This window comes from Humulus lupulus, chromosome 1, assembly GCF_963169125.1.
Source record: "Humulus lupulus chromosome 1, drHumLupu1.1, whole genome shotgun sequence".
NCBI classification, from domain to species: domain Eukaryota; kingdom Viridiplantae; phylum Streptophyta; class Magnoliopsida; order Rosales; family Cannabaceae; genus Humulus; species Humulus lupulus.
This window is the reverse complement of record NC_084793.1, coordinates 170,806,711-170,827,322: the sequence shown is the minus strand read 5'-3', so window position 1 is coordinate 170,827,322 and position 20,612 is coordinate 170,806,711. Positions and strand designations below refer to the sequence as shown.

The following is a 20,612-nucleotide window of genomic DNA, read 5'->3' as shown; positions in this document are numbered from 1 at the left end:
AGTACGTAGATTTCTATGTGAGAGAGATCGTGCACCTTCATGGAGCACCGAGGTCGATCGTGTCAGATCGGGACCCCACTTTCACTTCCAAGTTATAGGGGAGTTTACAGAAGGCCATGGGAACACAGTTGAAGTTCAGTACCGCTTATCATCCTCAGATAGATGGATAATCTGAGAGGATAATTCAGATATTAGAGGACATGCTGCGAGCATGTGTGCTGGACTTTGGTGGATCCTGGAGTGAGTATCTACCTTTGATAGAGTTTTCCTACAACTAAAGTTATCAGTCGACCATTGGGGTCGCACCTTATGAGATGTTGTATAGTTTGAAATGCAGATCTCCCATTCATTGGGATGAGATAGGAGAAAAGAGATACTTGGGTCCTGAAGCAGTTCAGAGGACCAGTGAGAAGATTAGAGCTCGGATGCTCATTTCTCAGAGTAGACAGAAAAGTTATGCAGATCCCAAGCGTAGGAACGTGGAGTTCCAAGTGGGAGACTACGTCTTCCTTAGAGTCTCACCATGGAAAGGGGTGAGAAGATTTGGGAAGAAGGGCAAGCTGAGCCCTAGATTTGTAGGTCCATTTGAAATCTTGGAGAGGATTGGTCAGGTGGCTTACAGGTTGGCCTTACCATTAGCATTGTTAGCCATACATAATGTGTTTCATGTTTCAGCTCTTCAGAGGTATGTATCTGATGTGACTCATGTTTTGAGTTACGAAGATTTGGAGCTTGAGGCAGATCTCTCCTATGAGGAACAACTAGTCCAGATACTTGATAGAGAGGACAAGGTCCTCAGGAATAAGACGATACCTTTGGTTAAGGTATTATGGAGGAACAACAAGGTTGAGGAAGTGACCTGGGAGCTGGAGTCAGATATGCAGAATCAGTATCCCGAGCTGTTCACGTAAATTCCGAGGACGAAATTTCTGTAAGGAGGGGATAGTTGTAATGCCCCAAAATCCCTAATGAGGTTTATGGTCGGATTTGTAGGCGGGGAGGGCCATAATTGATTTATTATGCCATTAAATGATTATATGCATGTTTATGTGAATTATATTATTATATGATGATAAATGCATGCATGTGGGTCCACAGTTCATTATAAGGGTATTTTGGTAATTTCTCCCGTTGAGGGCATAATTGTATATTTTCATGCCATTAAATGATTATATGCATGTTTATGTGAATTATATTATTATATGATGATAAATGCATGCATGTGGGTCCACAGTTCATTATAAGGGTATTTTGGTAATTTCTCCCGTTGAGGGCATAATTGTATATTTTCATGCATGTTGGTGATTTATTGATGAGGCCACATTATAATGTGGATTTTTTCGAGCCATTCGGCATGAGACAATATTTTAATGCAAGTTAGTGGTTTGGTCATAACGAGGTTGATTTCGGGGCTCGGGGTGAGTCTTGGGGTAATTTGATGATTAGAACATTACCGGAAATTAAAGGGTAATGAGATATGATTTATTAGCATTTGAGAATATTGGGAATAACAGGAATTGGAGGGCGTTAATTATGATTAACGAGATAGGCGGGAAAGGACAGTTTTGCCCTTGGTGGCTGTTAAGGGTTTTATTTAAGCTTAGGGGCAATATGGTCTTTTGACCTTAAGATATATATGAACTAAGATAGCTGTAGAAACTTGCAAAGACAGAGTGTCTTCTCCTTCTTCTCCTGATAGTTTTTCTTCTCCTTTTCTCTTTGAATTTTTGAGCTCCATTTGAGGAATCAAGCTAAGGAAGTGAACCTTTAGGGTCTAGGGTTGTGTTCCACCATTGAAGAGGGTTCCATACTGAGCTTGAGGTAAGTTTCTAGCCATTGAAACTCTTGTTTTATACCCTGTTTTCATTTGGTTTTCAGTTGGGATTTTGAGTTGGATAGTTGAGAATTGATGGGAGTTTTTGGCAAAGGTATATTGGGTTATGATGCCTAGGACTTGTAGAGTGGATATTTGGGTTCATTTGGGATTTCGAATGGAGTTTGGGATCAAGTTTTTAAGATTGAAAGTGGAGAAATCGAAGGAGGGAAAAACCAGGACAGTTCAGCTTGGTCCTAGCGCTACAACGCCTAAAGGAGGGCGCTATAGCGCTAGCCAGGGAAAACTTCCCTCTTTGTAGAACTATGGCGCTAGGGGGGCAGCGCTACATCGTTACCCTATTCTTCTTGATTCCTATTTTTAGCACTTTTGAGGGTTTTTGGCTTGGGGTTTCAATTCCTAAGGCTCGGGATCGAATCTGCTAATCGTTTGGGCATGATTCGGGGTCCCGGGAGTGAGGTTTAGGTCAAGAACCTTTTATTGCTCATTTTCATTGATGAGAGTTATATTTGGTTATGACTAGGTGACCGTTAAGGAATTCAAAGGATCGATCATTTTCGAGGGTCGTTCTTGTATTATTTCTCGCTCGAACCAGAGGTAAGAAAATTGCACCCCATATATGACGTGCATGGTTATTGATGAGGCATGTTGAGTGTTTATATGTGGACATTGATTGCATATCAAATGCTTAGCAAATCTTGCTTACTTGTGAATGGCACTGGCTCATTAGTCAGAATCGGCAATGGTGTCAGATTAATTGTGAAGCTATGACTCATTAGTCAAGTTCGGTAGTAGTACTGAGCACTGGTCGTATGGCATTGGATTATGAGTCAAGAATAATACTAGTGTGTTTAACACAAGCCAAAAAGATTAGATCTAATCGACATAAGCATTATCTTCATGAGCATGAAATGCTTGACCGACCTTAAGTTCGATGAAAAAAAAAGCGCTTGTCTAGTCTAATGGCTAGTTACTTAGAGCCAGAGCCAGAAGGCCCAGGTGACTGCATCATCACATAGCTAAGGGTGCGAAGCCCAAGTTAGTGACTCACTCATCAGTCACTCATCTGATTTAAGTTAGTGACTTACTCATCAGTCACTCATCTGGTTTGAGTTAGTGACTCACTCATCAGATTTAAGTTAGTGACTTACTCATCAGTCACTCATCTGGTTTAAGTTAGTGACTTACTCATCAGTCACTCATCTGGTTTAAGTTAGTGACTTACTCATCAGTCACTCATCTGATTAGGGCTACAAGCCCCAGCATGGTTATTAGAATCTTGAAGTGATATTCACTCATCTGTTTAAGACTATAAGGCCTGTATGATTATCATGATCATCATCTGATATTGTATACATGTAGTAATGAGTTTTCTTGCCGAGCCTTGGCTCACGGATGCTATATGGTGTAGGTAAAGGGAAAGAAAATCTCACCCAGCCTTGAGTGGAGAGCTTAGGTGGTGATGTGTACATATGTGGCCGCTTGACCACCACTACCAAGGAGTTTCTCGAAGGAACTAGGGGTTAACCCTATTTTTTCCGCTTAGGTCGGCGGGTTGTAATTTTTACACTGTAGTGACCATTTTGTATTGTAAATAACTTGTAAATATTTTTATGGGCCCATGCACAATTTATGTTTTAAATAAAATATATCCTTTCTTTTTTATTGAGATTTTTCACCTTAGCCAATTAATAATACCTAGATGAAGGTTTATAACCAAATGACTTGATTAACGAGTTAAGCACGGTTCAAAGCTCACAGTAATGGTCTTGGAGTAACCAGGGCGTTACAGAACCTATGTTAATGACTTAATTATTGAAGATACTACCCTTATTAATAATTTTTAATTATGTGTTCTAGAGACTTTAGTTTTCGCAGATACATTCTTAATATTGACAAATGAGTCTTTTTTTATGTAGTATCTTTTATGTTTGGTATTGAGTACAAAATAGTTGTAGTCCAAATAAATTGGATTAGCTTAATAGACATCATGGCTAGTTTTAGTTAAATGAACACCTATTATGACCCTACTATCCATAGGTCTGTAGAAGTTACATAATTAACTGACAACTTACACAACTTATATATAACTTATACACCTTAACATCGGGTGGCACAATTTTAAATATTAACTGTTAATGAAGCTGATTTCATAAATGAATAGTGGGTGGTACGATAGTGTAAGTTAAGTCAAAAGAACAATTACTCAATCACTCAAAGTGTGTGAGGAGTGATAGAGTTTTTTGGTTTAAAAATATTGGCAAATAACGGGTACTCATGTTAGGTTACTATTGAAGATTGAAACATATAACATATTCATTTTCATATAGGATGTAATTAACATGAAAAGTGGATCATTCATAAACTAGGATACTAGTGTAGTTTTAATTTTCTCACGTGTATAACACTACAATAACAAAATGCTTAGATGAAGTGACTATTATCATCCTACTTAGGCCCAATATTAGAACTAGTGGAATATCACTATAACACTCATGGAATTGGAGATTGTTGTCTCCAGCAAAGCTCCATTGAGACTGCATGAGGTCTAGCCATGGTTCTGCTTCAGTGGATGGACTATTACAATACAGTTCGTAATCTTTTTATGTTGTGTGAGCTATGGGATTAAATTTGCAAGTAGCCCCATTATGCCTTAACTGGTTGCAGTTGCGACACCTATTTTTCTTGGATCTCCCATATTATGTGTCCTTTTCTTTTGATTTTGATTTGTTTGGTTCCCTCGTTCTTACCACAGCTGGGTCTCGGATTACTCTGTTGGCGGGGTGATCGGAGCCGTTAGTAGGAGCCACATTTGAAACTTGGTCTACAGATTCGACCTCCACTGTCATTGACTTAAAATTTTTGTTCCATATGTGACATTTCATTCATTGCCTCTTCTTAAGTTTCATTCTGTTTTGTGGCATAGTATCCCATTACATTGAAACGCGAAGTTAGAGATCCCCATCTTGTACAAACTAGCACATTCGGTGGCACCCTTAAGTGGGATAAAATGTTTAACCCAATTGTGTTTTTCGCATCCTTCTTCCACTGGTCCTTATAAAGAGATTGAGGAATGCATGGTATGTTGAGGTGCTTCATAACTGCAAACATATGTTGACATGGAATTCCATCTGACTCGAACAACAAACATGTACAATTTATATGACCATTGGCAAGTCCCTTTGGAAATCGTGTCAATGAGTAAAACCTAAAGTCAATGGAAACGTTGGTGGAGTCCACTGAGTAAGCTAGGGCACTCGTGATCTGTTCCTCGACTTTTTTTGTACATGTTCCTTGTCAAAATTGAAGCCACCTATTCATAGTACTATCAGAGGACGTTCGATGGTAATTGTGGCATACTATGGTTGCTGATGAAGTCATCTTCCCATTCTGTGTGACGAATACTTTGTATGGCCTTGTCTACTTGGCCAACCAGATCTATAAGTTTGAGTTTGCTCGTCAAGAAGTGGGACAAGTAGGAATTAATTGACTCTGGTCTTTGAGTAGTGCTTTGTCCCCCAAAGAAATACCCTTGTAGAAAACATTCTACCCAACTCCTCCTATTATTGTAGGTAGTTGTTGCCCATTGACTATCCTCAAATTTGAATTCTGAAACCATTCTCTTCCATGTATCCTCAAAATCTTCCTCAATACAGCATTGATAAAGTTGTTCATTGAACTTGGACTTGAAAATAGGATGAGACACATTAATAGTTACATTATTCTGAAGGTGCCAAGCACACAAGCAGTGAACAGGATTTGGAAAAACTTTTTGTATTGCTTTTGCCATAGCATGATCACCATCGGTGACCACCACAAGAGGTGGTTTGTTTTTCATGCACTCTAGAAATTCCTCTGAAACCCAAATATAGATCTCCTCAGTCTCGTTGTATAGCAAAGCAATTGCAAAGACTATTGTCCTATAATGGTGATTCAACCCAACAAAAATAAGCAGGGGCTTATTGTATGAGTTCCTCTTATAGGTGGAGTCGAAAGCCATAATGTCCCCAAAACAAGAATAATCACGACAAGAAATTCCATCAGCCCAAAATAGGTCTGCCAACCAATTTTCTACATCAATTGTGTGTCTCAAAAAAGTCAGCATCAGGGTGGCCCAGACATTCCAAGTACCCCAATGCCCCTTCAGCGTCAGTTTCTTCTTCATCTTCAACTAGTCTTTGGCGACCAATCCAATTGTAAAGATCCTTTTTTCAGAAAGGGTACATACTCACGTCCTCTTCTTTCTTGTGCTAGGTGGTTGAATATGTGGTAGGTGCGTATACCTGATCGTCGCATCGACATTACCTGGGCTCCAATTGACTCTGGTATGGCTCGATTAGATCGCTGTAGAGTCCAAGAACTTTACTTAGCTAAGATAGATAATAGTATGATAGTATTTATAGCATTATCTTTGTTACTGTGGATTTTTGGTTCAGACCGGGAATTATTTGGACACTCATAGTAGTACTTATAGATTTTCTAAGTTTAATCTATAGTTGAAGAATATTAAGTATAACCTAAGGTTTGATTAATGTGACTGATATTAAGGATTATATTTATTATATTATAAGGTTTAGACATCAACCAATAGGATTTTAAGCACATGTTATGAATGGTAATTAAGGATTAAGTATTTTTGAGGATTAAATTAAATAAAGGTAAAGTTTGAATGATATAGGGTCAGTCAGCAGCTTTGAATACGTTAAAGGCTTAGTCAAGGCTGTTTACTACATTCAAACTTAGCTAAAAATGTGTAAATTCGTGTTTAAATATTCAGCGTGTGCCAATATATCGCAGCTAGAGGGGGCGATATATCGCAGCACGTAGATACGGAAAACACGAATCGATGCACGGTCGCCTCGGGAACAAAGGTCCAGGCGATATATCGCCTATAGGGGGCGATATATCGCCTCCACCAGCATGTTTTCAAACCCTTTTGAATTCATTTCCTTTCAGCCATTCAAACTCCTTCAACAGTCCAGCATCTTTTGAATGAGTCTTCAGCCTCTGCTGAACGATTATTCAAATGATTTTCATCTAAAAAGCCATTATTTTTATTCAAGTAAAATCAAGATATTTTCATTCCCAAACTCTATAAATAGGACCTAGTACCCAGCCATTATTCACCATTTGCTCTAAGTTCAGAAGCTGCTAGTGTTAAGTGAGTGTGAGAGTGTAAACACCTGGTTTGGGGGAAAAACTATAAGCTTAAACATCATAAGCTTATCAAACACTTTGGGAAGTGAGTTCTATAGTATTTCGGTGAAGGTTAGATTGATCTTGCAAATCTTTGAGGTAAACCCGAAACTCTATTTCATTTATTTCATGATTATTTCCTTTCTCAAAACCTTCTACTCAGTCCCCTAACCTCATTCTTATTTTGGTTAGGGAATCCAAGCTCTTAAGCATATAAGTCGGTAAGTATGTTTTCTATGGTTTAGTCTTTCCATCTCTTCCATCTCCTTTCTTTAGACTCACTCTTTCTTATGGTTTTAGGAGTGTTCCAAAGGTCCCAACTCAGTCCATAATCCCGGTAACTTTGGTAAGGAAAATAGGCTAGACTCAATATGTTATGTGCTTATGTTATCTATATGTTTTATGTTATTAAAAGTGTTATGATATGTATATGTGTATGTTTGTAGGCTTGGGCATATGACCCATATGACTAACAAGACCCCAAATGGGTTATGGGCATATGACCTACTTAGCTAGTAGGACCCCACTAATCCCATGGGCATATGCTTGTTTAGTCTATGGGACCCCAAGTAATAATGGCCATTATAATAAGTGTATTATGTGTTATGATATGTCTTTACGTTTATTATGAAATTTATGTGTATGACTATGTGTTAGATTTTCCTTACTGGGCATTAGGCTCATTCCTTTCTGTTTATGTGCAGGAAATAAGCTTTAGAGGTGGAAAGATTCGTGACGCTTAGAGGATGTGTATCGATGGTGAATGGAGTCAAGGGGCCGAGCGTTATTCGATTCGAGGATGTAGTCTTCTTTATGTTTTTATGGTTTCAAATGTATTTTCCGCATTTTCTATGTAACCCTTTTTACTTTAAGTTGTTTTTGTTTTAAAGACGATGGGTACCCATATCCTACTTATTTTTATGAAAGTAACTTTTGTTTCTACAAGTTTATAATAAATTATGGTATTTCCGCAAAAATGTAAGTTTTATGTATAGATTCGTTAATGGTCCAAATAGTCTAGATTAGTGGGTCATTACAATCGCAAGAAGTGCAATTCCCTTTTTTGAAGCTAACTCATGTTTATGTTTTGGATTGAAGTCTTTTTCCACCCAAGTGTTTTCTGTCCTATCCAAGTTCACGTGTAGAAGTGTGAGACACTCTATTCTTGTGATAGGTCTTGGTTTTTTCTTACGGTTTAGAAGGTTTGTCCACTTGTCACGTCGAAAACCTTGGTGAGCAAACCCATTTCTGTTGCCACGCATTATTTTCATGGTCACGTCGAACATCTTCCTTGCGAACACTAAACCCCATCCATTTCAAGTATTCAGAAAAAAATTCTTCTCATTTATCGAGACTTTCGAGGTGTTTGCCTATGATGTCTTCTTTTGACAGATCATGTGGCTGCTTGTTGTAGATTTGAAGTTGTGCAAGTGTTGTGGCCATTTTATTCTCCATATTTTATGTTTGTATTTGTCTACTTGAATAATTAAAAAAAATTAATGATTGATATGGTAATCAATGAGCATTTTAAGGTTGGTAAATCCAAGAAGCATCAAGCTGCAGTAGGTGGTTTCTTTTGTTTCTCTTAATAATTAATAAAAAACCAAAAAGATGTTAATGAACACACTGGCCAAATTTTTATTTTCATGTTCGTATATTTTGGCCAAATAACATATTTTATTTAATTACATCGTGGGACATGTTATATACAATATTTATAATTGAAGGGTTTGACCTAGCATTTCAATGGCTCAAAGAAAGAGTTATTTATGTGTAGAGTAATTAATATTCAAGTTAATATGGTGGATGAGGTAAATATACTGTGTACTTATTTTATTGGACAACTATCCTTATGTTTACATGCCAAACATATCTTTTACTTGAGCTTAGTGTAAAACTATTGTAAAACAATCGAAATAGAGGTCCTTCTAATTTTTAAAAAATGACCATTTTTGGTGGTCATTTAGTTGATCTATCTAGGTGGACCCCATTCTTGGTTATGCCACGTAAAATAAAAACAAAGGGTTTGAAAAAGAGAGCTCAATAACATAGTTGAGCCAAGTACACAATGCATAATATGAAGTATACACACATCAAACTTTTAAGGGCATTGATCAGTAGGACCATATAACTAAGACATGATTTCAAAAGACCTTTAATGGGTACTTCCATTACTGAAAACCATTTATTATGGTAATCTCAGTACCTGAAGGTGATAGATACTTAAGCTTAAGTGAAAATGCTTACAAGCATTAATAAGAAAGGGGACATGGACTTAAACATATTATAAAATGAAGATGGGAGTCATAGTAGTCCAATGTACTAAGGTACTAACACATAACAAAAAGCACTACACGTAGAAAAGACCAGTCCAGCAAGATGATGTCCGTGTTGTTGGTGACTGATTAGCTTCAATACATAACTCACTACTTAGTGTCTTTTGGCGTTTTACCATGGAACCAACATGATCTATGATTTGGCGCTGCTGAAAAAGAAAAGAACTAATGTCCATTGAATTCATTCTTAAAGTGTTGCCTTTCTTAGCAACTACATTTTTGAAAGTCGTTAGCTTCTAAATCTTCAAGTCCTTTTTCAAGTAGTTTTTACACTTCCCTTGAAACCCGACCCTTGGTGTTTTCTTCCCTCCCTGAATTGGTGAGATTGTGTCCCCCGGACTTACTGAGGACCGATTTTGCTGGGGGTGTGATTTTAGTAGTTTTGGTGGATGGAGGTGGAGTGGGTATGGACTGAACAAGGAAGGGAATTGAAAATTGTTTGGTTGGTGATTCAATCTCTATTTTCACTTTAACATCATTAGGGAATAGATCCACGCATAACTTAGAGGGTGACATGGTTTGGTAATGGTAGGAATGAAGATAGTAGTACGTGGGGGTATTTTTTCTCTTAGACTGGATCACTTAAGGAACTAAGATATATATATATACACACACACACACATATATATATATATAGTTAGCATTATGAAGGGTCCATTGTGTTCACTACATTCCCGCCAAAACACTACCTATGGATCTAGGAAACAGTGAATGAAAATAAATTGATTAACCCTTAATAATGAATGATTCTTCAATTTACGCTACAAATGTATTATTTTTAAAGATATTATTTGCAAAACAGAGGAAAAGTTGTAATGGTTTGGCACATTATCAAGTGGACACCTCACTTGTCACATAGGTCATGATTGAACAAAAGTATGGGAACAGTAAGAGAAACTCTGACCCGTATCTCAATGTGGCCCCATCCAATCTTCAATGTGGATATCGGGACACTATTCTAGACCGAGGCTATAATTTGGCACCTTAAAACTGAGTGGAGGGTGGATCATAATTCCTGGAAATAGGGTTTGAGAACATCTTGCCACAAGAGAGGTGGTGATTTATGTATAAAAAATTAAGAGACTAGTTCAATGCACGTGTGTCATGAATACATCATCTTCGTAGCTTAACATTTTTGCATTTGCTCATGAACAAACCATAGGTTTAGTTAGAAAAACTACAATGAAAATGGTAGTTTCATCATAGATTTAGTTATTGAAAATTAAAAATATGATAGCCAAAAAGTGGAAAAGTATAAGAGTAATGAAAGTGTAAGGTTGGAAAAAAAAAAGCAAAACCAACATGAGTAAGTGTTTTATGAAGCAATGGTTTTTGATGAACGTTGGTGACATTTACCTCTTAATTTATCTTGAACAACTTACTAGCACAATTGAAGCATAAAAAACAATAGGGCTTCCTATCACACTGCATGAAAAAAATCAAAGCAATGGGTGAAGCTAGTGTTTTTTGAGATTGAGTTCATGCATGTGACACCTATATATACATTTTTTTTTCCATTTAATGAGATGGTTGTTGTTTTTTGTGACCCATTATCTGGAATTAATAATTCTTTGAATTGGACGGGCTGATGTATTGGGTGCATTTATTTAAGTAAATAAGTTGAAAAATATATTGGTAGTAATTTATATAAATTATGTTGGTAATAAGTAATAAGTGAGTTTTTAAAAGTTTGACTTAACATTTCATTCAATTGTTAGATGTTATTATGAGTAAGTAAACATAAAATAACAAAAAACATGATTCTTCGGAACAAACAGTCACATTAAATACTTATAGTAGTCACATGACATCATATATTAGGAAGAAGTAAACATTGACCATGGACAAGGGTTACAATGGCCTTACACATCAAGGAAAAGAGTTTTGTGAACTCATTAAAAAAAACCAGTAACAAAAGGAGTTACAAAGCCAAAAATAACATCCTACTAGTGTGGTTGTTCGAGCAATGGACCCGAAATCAAATATAACACATACGCACTACTACAACGCGCATAAAATAAAATTATAAATATGTAACTACTGTGTGGGTGGTTTATGACTTTGGACATTAGTTGTGTTCTTTGCCATGTACCTAGTTTGGAGCTCCTCGATCGTGGCAACCATGGCTTGGAGGTCTTTTCTCCATTCACTTGCCATTTCCATGAACTTCTTCTGTATCACCCCTAAAGCCATTTCTAGCACATGTATCTCTGACTTTAGAGTAGAGTGCGACATGTTTGTGGTATTGTACATATTCTCAAACTCACTCTGCTCGGTTGCCAACCTCACTTTCTCTAGCAATATGTAGTTGACGTATTCCATTTGCTCAAGTCATAATTCATCAAAGTATGGGCAACCAAATACATTACCATCTCCAGCAGGTGTATGATCCATGGTAGATAGAATACTAAAACTGAAATGAAGAGAGAGGAATATGGTTAAGATAAAAGGTGAACATAACACAAGGGATACACGCATATTTATATATAACTTGTGGCCTACGGAGTTCATGTAGTGCATGCTAGTATATGGTAACTTGTGTACAAGTTATACTTGGTAATGATATTTGATTTATCAATAAACAAGGCACTATATACTACATATGATCCGAATTAGGTGATAACACACAGTTAATAAGTCAGTTACCTGAATAAATCACATGTTTACTTGTCCGTATGTCTTACTTACTTCCATAAGGTATGACATTACTTGACAAATAATTTCTGAAACACGTAACCCGTTATGGGAGTGAGTCAAACGTGATTGGCATTTAACTTTTAATATGTAGAATTAAAGTAATCAACACACATGTAACCTTTTTTTTTTAAAAAGGCTGGCCTTATGGACCCTATATATATAATTGGTCGTTAAATCTCTTCTCTTCCATCATTAAGCTAAATTCTCAATAAGACCACATGGAAGCAAACATAGTTGGGTCCACCCAGGCAATGTACTGATAAGGTTCTATGTGTTGTATCTTTCTCCCCCTTACAAGTTACGTGTGCTATAAGAAGTGTGGTACTACACACGGGCCCACATAGTGGATATAATTGAGATGTATCATCAGATTCATAATTAGAAGATATAGAGCAGGTAATTGGAATAGAACCTATATTGAACCTCTCTCACTTGATAAAAAGAATTTAATTTTGGAACCAAATATCAATGGATTGATTTTTTTGTTTGTTTTGGTTGAAGGAATTGGTTATGGATTCTTACTCTACTGTTAATTCGTGCAATGTGAAGGTGGTAGTCGACTTACAATGGGGAGAAGCAGATCCCCCAGATTTGGAACAGTGCAGTCAGTACAGACTCACAACCCTCCCACCTGACCCAATCGAATACATTAATAATCTAAAGATGACATTACACGAGCAGGAGCACAAGATTTTCTCAATCAATCAGGACAAGCACCTATTGGAGGAACACAACAAGTCAATGAAATAGAAGATATTGCAGTTGGAGGCAGAGGTTGGTGAGAAGACGAGCAAGCTACAAGAATTGATCCATGATGTAGTGTACTCGTATGAGGAGTGGAAGACTGATTATGAACGACTTTCGCAAGTGATCGACCACCTGAAGGAGGAGGCTATAAATCGATACCAAGAATACCTAGAGCAAAGAGTAAATAACATTGTCGACCATGAGGTGTCCATGGATAATTGAAGGGGATAACCACAAATATTATCTATCTCGATACGATTATTTTTTAATATTGAGTTAATTAGAAATACTTGGTAATCTTATTGTTGTTTGTTAAATCCTTGCTTCAAGTTAGATGTTGTAACTAAGTTATTGTAAATTATAAATTAGTCTACAACATGGAGTTTTAGGACTATACTATAAGGCAGTCTTTAAGTGGTCAGAGTCAAAAAATGACCTATATTTTTAATTAGGAAGACAAAAATTAGATTTTTTTCTAGGTCATAAGTTATTGAAGATGAGAGTTTTTTTAAGAAATTTTTTTTAAAATATTTGGAGTAGTTGAATTGCAACCTTACCTTGTATTGTTCCAATTCGTACCACATATGAATAGATTAGGAAGCTATTGCAGTAGTGAGTGGACCTAACACAAAATAAGAAGGGCTTTTACTCAATGTCAGGAATATGTTTACTCTTCATGGTGTACCTGATTTTGTGGGATACACTACCAAATCAATGGGTTTTAGTGCAAATCTTACATTTGTACTTTCTTCTATCGGGGCCACCAAAGTGAAGCACAATTGAAGGATAAATCCTTCTTAATACACGTTTATCATGTCCAAAAAATAAAAATAAATAAAAAATCTGAAGATATCGACTTTGAGTAAGAGATTAGACCCTGAATTTTGTTACATTATCCGGTACAAAAATCCATCCCGGTACAAACTCTTGTGTTTCAGATGGTACCAATAATAACTATTTTTGAATAAATTTGATTATTGTTCATATAAGCCTAAATAAATAAATGGTTTGTTTTGACTTCGAAAATTAAAAGGAAAATGTTACCATTATTAAAAGTTAAAGAGTGGAATGCCTTGCCATTATAATTTCCAAGAAGTTCCATATTATCATCATGGAATGCCAAACTGGGCCATTTCTTTAACTGTAGGCATTGTATGAGTCAAAGGAGGTCACCTATATTGTTAGTTTTTGTTGATGAGCTCAATTCAAATATTGTGACATCCTGCATTATGCTCATTTTCCCTGCCATATTTGTGAAGGTCTTATATGTGTAGGAAAGAGTACATTGGTTGTAAACAAATACTAAAGTAATTAAATCTTTAATTTGATGGTTGCGCCTACGAAATATATTTAATTTAATGTGGAAACTTTTGGTTGGAAAGATATAATTTTTTTTATCGAGTGATCAGAAAATGTGGCAATTTTGTGAAGCAAATACATAATTGTGTATAGAACAGAGGATCCCAAAAATGATTTGCAAGGTAGCCAATAGAAGGCTCAATCCAAGCCCACAGGGTAGAGCCAATGACGACCACCACCTTATTGTGTGCACGTGCCCTAAAGAAGTAGGGCCACATTTGAGCTTACATTTTGGGTGGGACCCTCTACAAGTCTCTATTCATTGTGAGCGTGACACATTAGCAGTGTTAGAACTTCATCTCGAATTCGAGGGTGACATGTGGCGAGGTTACCAAATAGTTGGAGTCGAAATGAAACTGTTTCAAGTGTATATATCATATACATTGGACTTCTTATTTCAGTTATCGGCATTCAAAATAATGTGTTTTTCATTAAACCATACCCTCTTTATCTGTGAAAACTATTTTTTTTTTATTTCAACGTCCCCCCAAACCTTTATATAAAGACTCCTGATTTGGGTTGTGATTTTCCGTACTATATTTGGTATTTTTTGTACTTTCATCTTGTCTATTTGTATATGAAATTTCTCTTTATAGATTAGTGTGAGAATGTTTAGTTAGGTTGGATAAATTTCTAGGTAAGGTAAGAGATGATCTTATATGTGAAATAAATTTATTGTGGATCGAATCACCGAGTGTGTAAACGACTCTCAATTAAGCTTTTGTAAAAGAAATTTTTTTCCCATTTTTAATGAAACCAAAGTTGGTTTTAAAAAAGTTGCACAAGATGCCCTACTATTAATTTATAAGATTAAATTGTAAGCCACACAACAGAAACATATATACCATTAGTGGTATGATTAGGCATGAAACTATACATGTTAAAAACGTACTACCCAAAAGAAAGTTGTATAGCACAAAATGGTTTGATGTTACTACTGATAATAATTATAACCTACCATTATAACATAGTTATAATAAAAGAGTAACACCAAATATGTGCTGATAAAATTGTCTGTTTGAAGTAACAGACTGATGTCCTCGACTAATGGTAAATGAAAGTAGTACAAAAAATGTATAAGGCAGGTGGATGGTGGTTAAGTTCAATCAGTTCTTCCTTTTTCTCTTACCTAGCTTGGAGTAGTGTTTGTCTCTAGCCTTTTTGGTTAATAGAATGGGAGGTAAGGTGAAGGTTTTGGAGGATAACAAGATGGTTGTTTTAAGTCAAGGGATTGTTCAACGCTACTTAAACAAGCTTTATAATAAGTGGCTGCGTTATCTTTCACTCCCATTCGAAGCCTATTGGACTCACAGGTCAAGATATCGATTGTAATGTCGATTCTATAAACATCCTCAACTTTTTGCAAAATCAAAACAAGGCGCTGAAAAACTAAAATCTGAAACCGCTCTTTCAGGACTTAATTAATAATGTGTTTATAAAATATTAATTAAGTGGTAAAAACTTACATAGGACTTCGGGGGTGATTCCACGTCCACAATCCACTCCATGAACTTCATGACAAAAATACCACAGTCATGACCATTATCTTGCCGAGGTACTTGACCAGAGGGCACTACACTAAAAATGAAAAAAACGGGACGACCAACACGAGCACTATCCATGGTCGTATGAAGCAACACGTCAAGCTTCTTTAACTATGTCAAAGAAGTATATATATATATATATTAAATAATGAAAAACAATATGTGACAAGAGTATTAGTATACTTAGGAGATACCCATACCGGTTCGCTTAGTATATGTGTCCTGACCCATCTCCTATATCGACAAGACACTGAGTCCCACATGCTTGCACAACCTTTCTGGCAGTCTACAACGGCTAGTGATTTTTTTCGACATCCTTCATTGGGACTAAGATCTGAAAAGAAGACAATAACACTTAATTAGCTAATTCACTTTGAGAAGGCACTAAATGGTAAATTAAATCTAATATAACTACTGTACGCCCTAAATATCCACAGGTTATTAGCGAGCTGGAGATGGGCATGATCCTATCAGCCATGTGGAAGCTCCTACCCGGAGCTGCTGTTACAAATCTCTACCTCTTTAGCTCGAGGTAGCCAATGGTTTAGTAAGAATACTCAGGGATCGAGTCAGCAGTGTGGACATCACGAGCTGAGGCTACATCAGGCTCAGGATACGAGCTTGAGCTGACACGTCCGACCCTTTATAAAGTCAACCACGCAATGTAAACGTGCGCATATCAGACATCACGTGTCTATCCCTATCCTGAATTCTCGGACACGCAACATAAACGTGCGTGTTCAGGCACCCCACGACTGGTTTGGGCCATGCGGCCCATTATCCCCCTTACCTATTGATTAGACCACACTTCATTGTCAGGTTTTAGGAACTAATCATGAATGTCACAGAAGTGACATGATGGGTAAGAAGGTCACGGGATGACCTCCTTTGCCAACACCCAGGTGTCCTCTCCCTATAAATATGGAGACCCTGGGAGTTGCAAAGGGTTGGCTTTGAATTTTTAAAGAAATCCCCTGTAAGGAATATCAGAGATATATCAATAATATTGGCTAGTGGACTAGAAGGATTTTAACCTTTGAACCACCTAAAAAAGTATTCGAGTTATAATCTTCCTTTGAGATCATTCATCTATTACGGTTCACCATTTAGCACTAATCCCTCTCCTTATTCATATAATTATCTGTTGCCGAAGAACTGCGTCAACAGTTTGGTGCTTTCATTGAGAGCTTTTAGATTGGTCGCAAATACCCAACCATGGTAGTTACTTGCTCAAGACATGGTAACGAGGCGGACCAACGTGATGGGCAGGAGGCCCACCATGCCGCCATGTCCGATGATCAGAACCCTGAGGTTCAGCAGCGACCGGGGAAGCAGCCAATGGGCCAAGACGACACTGGAAGTTCGGCTCCCTAGCCGCCCAATCCGAACTCGGATTTCTACACGGCGGTAGAAATGGAGAATACACAGTTGAGGAGTCAGCTGGAGAAAGCAAACCAGCAGATTCAAGAGGTTTTAGACTGACTACCCCCTCTTACAACCGACGCTAGCGTCAGAAAGAGGCATGGTGAGACTCATAAGTCCTGCCGGGGTAACCAGTCCAGGCCCAGTCGGTCGGTCAGACCCCCAACATCAAATTCTACTCCCATGTCGCATCACCGGGAAACCGTATTTGAGGAACTTCCTAGGGCCGAGTAGCAATTCAGCCGATCGATCCGAACCTCAACTCCTAGCTCACTTCCACCCTCGAGTGCACCCAGGAGGGCTCAAGGAAGTTTGCTAAGGAGATCTGGGGAGGGCTCACGACGACAGCTCGCCCCGGCCAGCTGTCCTGCACCCCGCTCAGACCGCTGAGCATAGGAAGTAGAGGATGGTAGAGCAGAGCGGCCGCGACCTAGCTTAATCCGCCCTGACGGGACTAGGATCGTGTCCCTAGTCAGGCATCCTCCTTCACCAATAAGATACCCATCTCCTTCCCGTCCAGTCTGAGACATTCTGGCTCATGGGAGCAGCAGGAGAAATCCTCCTTTCGTCGGACCTTCCCATTGTAGCCGGGTGCCCAGAGAAGTCCCGGATCCTCACCCCCAGCGGTGGGCTCCAAGCTTTTCAAATGGAAGTTACTGGACCGGAAGTCGTCGAAGTGACATGTCCGACGGAGACCTGTGCCATCGTTTGAGCTCGGCTCAAAGCCCTCGACCCACCTCGAGGGGCGACCTCCGAGATCGTCTAAACTCTCAGAGAGGAGACCCAGTTGGAAATGGCAGTTGTGCTTGCCAAGGGGAAGGCCTATCTGAAGTACGTGACAGCAGGAATGTCCCATATAACCTATCTCAAGATAGAAGGGACAATAACCCGCCTAACGTGTACCATGGAACCGGAGCTGTTGAACAGCCTCGGAACAACCAAGGAAGTCAGGACCAAACCCTTGAACGTCTGGCTCAGATGGAGGAGCTGATGAGGAAGCTCTTATTAGAAAATGAAAAAGATGAGTACGACTCGGGGGACGAACTCGAGCTCTTCGCCCCCAGCATAGCAGCTACGGCGTATATGCCTCACTTGTCCAAGTTCAATGGAGACGGGGACCCGTCAGACCATCTGGGCATGTTCAACACCCTGATGATGGCCCACAACATTGGTCCCGAGCTGAGATGTTTGATATTTCCTTCCACCTTGACTGGGCCGGCCAGGAAATGGTTCAAGCAGAGTAAAAAGCAATCCATAAGCTCGTGGAAAGCCTTTTCTGCTGACTTCAAGAGGGCATTCCGAGCTTCCCAGGCTGCCCACGTCAAAGATGACACCCTGGCGAATGTAAGACAGTAGCCCGACGAGCCTTTGAAAGCTTACCTGAGCAGATTCACGAACGTCGCTACTCGAGCCAGAGATGCAGATGATAGCTCCAAGCTCATGGCCTTAAGGACTGGGATCCTCGTCGGAGGCGGACTCTGGGAAGAGATACAGAGAAAGGGTGTCAGCACCGTAAACGAATTCCTAAATAGGGCCCAGGGATGGATAAACCTGGAGGAGGCTTGAGCATTGGCCGCGGGAACCAGCCAGGCCCATGAACAGCCCGCTGGAGTGGGAACGGATGTCCTGACAGCGACACAAACTGTTACACAGAATAACCAGTTTGGTGGAGGCAAGAGAAAAGGGAGCAGCGAGGGCGGTTAGAACGACCCAAAGAAAAAAAAGTCTGTGGAAAAGTTTAAGCCAATCTACGCGACTTATACCGAGCTCACACACACTAGGGAGAACATTTTCCTAGCAAACTCTACTCACCTCCCCTGGAAGAAGCCAAAACCGTTGAAGCACCAGAAGGGTAAGCGAGACCCCTCCAAGTTTTGTCGGTTCCACAAACACATTGGACACAACACTGATGATTATAGGCACCTGAAGGATGAGATCGAGACTCTCATCAGAGTCGGACCCTTGGCTCAGTATGCACGAAATAGGGTTCCCGCCGAAAAACCAGCTCTGGAAGTTCCGATAAGTCAGCCCGGGTCTCGGGTAGATTAGGACATCCCTCCTCCTGTGATAGGAGGAGAGATCTCCACGATCTCAGGAGGCCCCCATCTGGCTGGCACGAGCAGAGGTGCCCAGAAGAGATATGTCAACGAACTTAAGGCTCATAATGGAGTGGAGTTCGTCCCTGAGCAGCATCTACCCAAACAACAACGATTGGAGAGGCAACCAATCATATTCACCGAGGAAGATGCCAGTCACATCCAGTTCCCTCATAACGACCCTCTGGTCGTAGCCGCTTAGCTCACTAACCGGAGAGTTAGGAGAGTACTGGTCGATAATGGGAGCTCGGTGAACCTGCTGTTCCGGTCTACGCTAGAAAATATGGGTTTATCTGTCACCGAGTTGAAAGCCACCTCCATGATGCTGTATGGATTCTCTGGAGAGGGGTCGGTGGCAATAGGAACAATCGAGCTGGTGATCACCTTGGGAGAAGGGCCCCGGACTGTCTCGAAACTCCTTGAGTTTGTGGTCATCGATTGTCCCGCCGCGTACAATGCTATTTTGGGCCGACCTACATTGATAGCGTTTGAAGCCATAACCTCCATCCGCCACCTCGCGCTAAAATTCCCCTCTTCCTCGGGGATATGCACAGTCCGAGGTGATCAGCTCGCCACCAGGGAATGCTATAGCATTTCTATGAAGGGAAAATCAAAACCCGGGCAGTTAACGATGACCATCCAGGGCGGGAATGAGGAATCTCAGGAACTTGTGCCTAGTCCTGAGATTGAAAAACCTCAGAGTGCCAAAGGGGAGAATATCATCTTAAATAATGATATCAACCCCAGAATAGGCGAGGATAGATCCGAGCTCCAGGCCATCGAAGAGCTCGAGGAGGTAAGCATTGATCCACAAGATCTCTCGAAGGTGGTAAAGCATGGGAAAAATCTATGTATCGAAAGGAAGGCGGTGCTGATTAAGTTTCTGCAGGAGAATCTAGATGTGTTCGCCTGGTCTCATGAAGACATGGTAGGGATCAGTCCGAGCATCATCATGCACAACCCGAGCTGAGGCCCTAGAAGAGGAAGTAGCCCGACTCATAAAGTGCGGCTTTATCCGAGAGGCAAAGTTCCCGATCTGGGTCGCCAATCCTATATTGGTCCCGAAGCCCAACGGGAAATGGCGAACCTGCATCGACTTCTCCGATCTGAACAAAGCCTGCCCCAATGATTGCTTCCCATTGCCAAGGATTGACCAATTAGTAGACGCCACGGCGGGGCACAAGCTCATGTCTTTTATGGATGCATACTCGGGCTATAATCAGATCGCCATGAACCCAGCAGATTAGGAACACACTAGCTTCATGACCCCAACTAACGTTTATTGTTACAAGGTCATGCCCTTCGGGCTGAAGAACGCAGGAGCTACATACTAGAGGTTGGTAAATAGGATGTTTACCAACCAGATCGGGAAGAATATGGA

The 20,612-nt window shown here is 39.6% G+C and overlaps 1 protein-coding gene across 1 annotated transcript; it reads right to left on the bottom strand.

The window, feature by feature from the left end:
- Positions 1–5,162: 5,162 nt before the first annotated feature.
- On the bottom strand, positions 5,163–5,999 carry LOC133824474 (protein FAR-RED IMPAIRED RESPONSE 1-like). The gene has a single exon (XM_062257361.1). It carries the CDS (start codon positions 5,997–5,999, stop codon positions 5,163–5,165), a length of 837 nt encoding a protein of 278 aa, XP_062113345.1.
- Positions 6,000–20,612: the final 14,613 nt, after the last annotated feature.

Excerpts from the sequence above, each read along its gene's own strand:
- LOC133824474 (XM_062257361.1), bottom strand. The coding sequence starts at position 5,999 with ATGAAGAAGAAACTGACGCTGAAGGGGCATTGGGGTACTTGGAATGTC.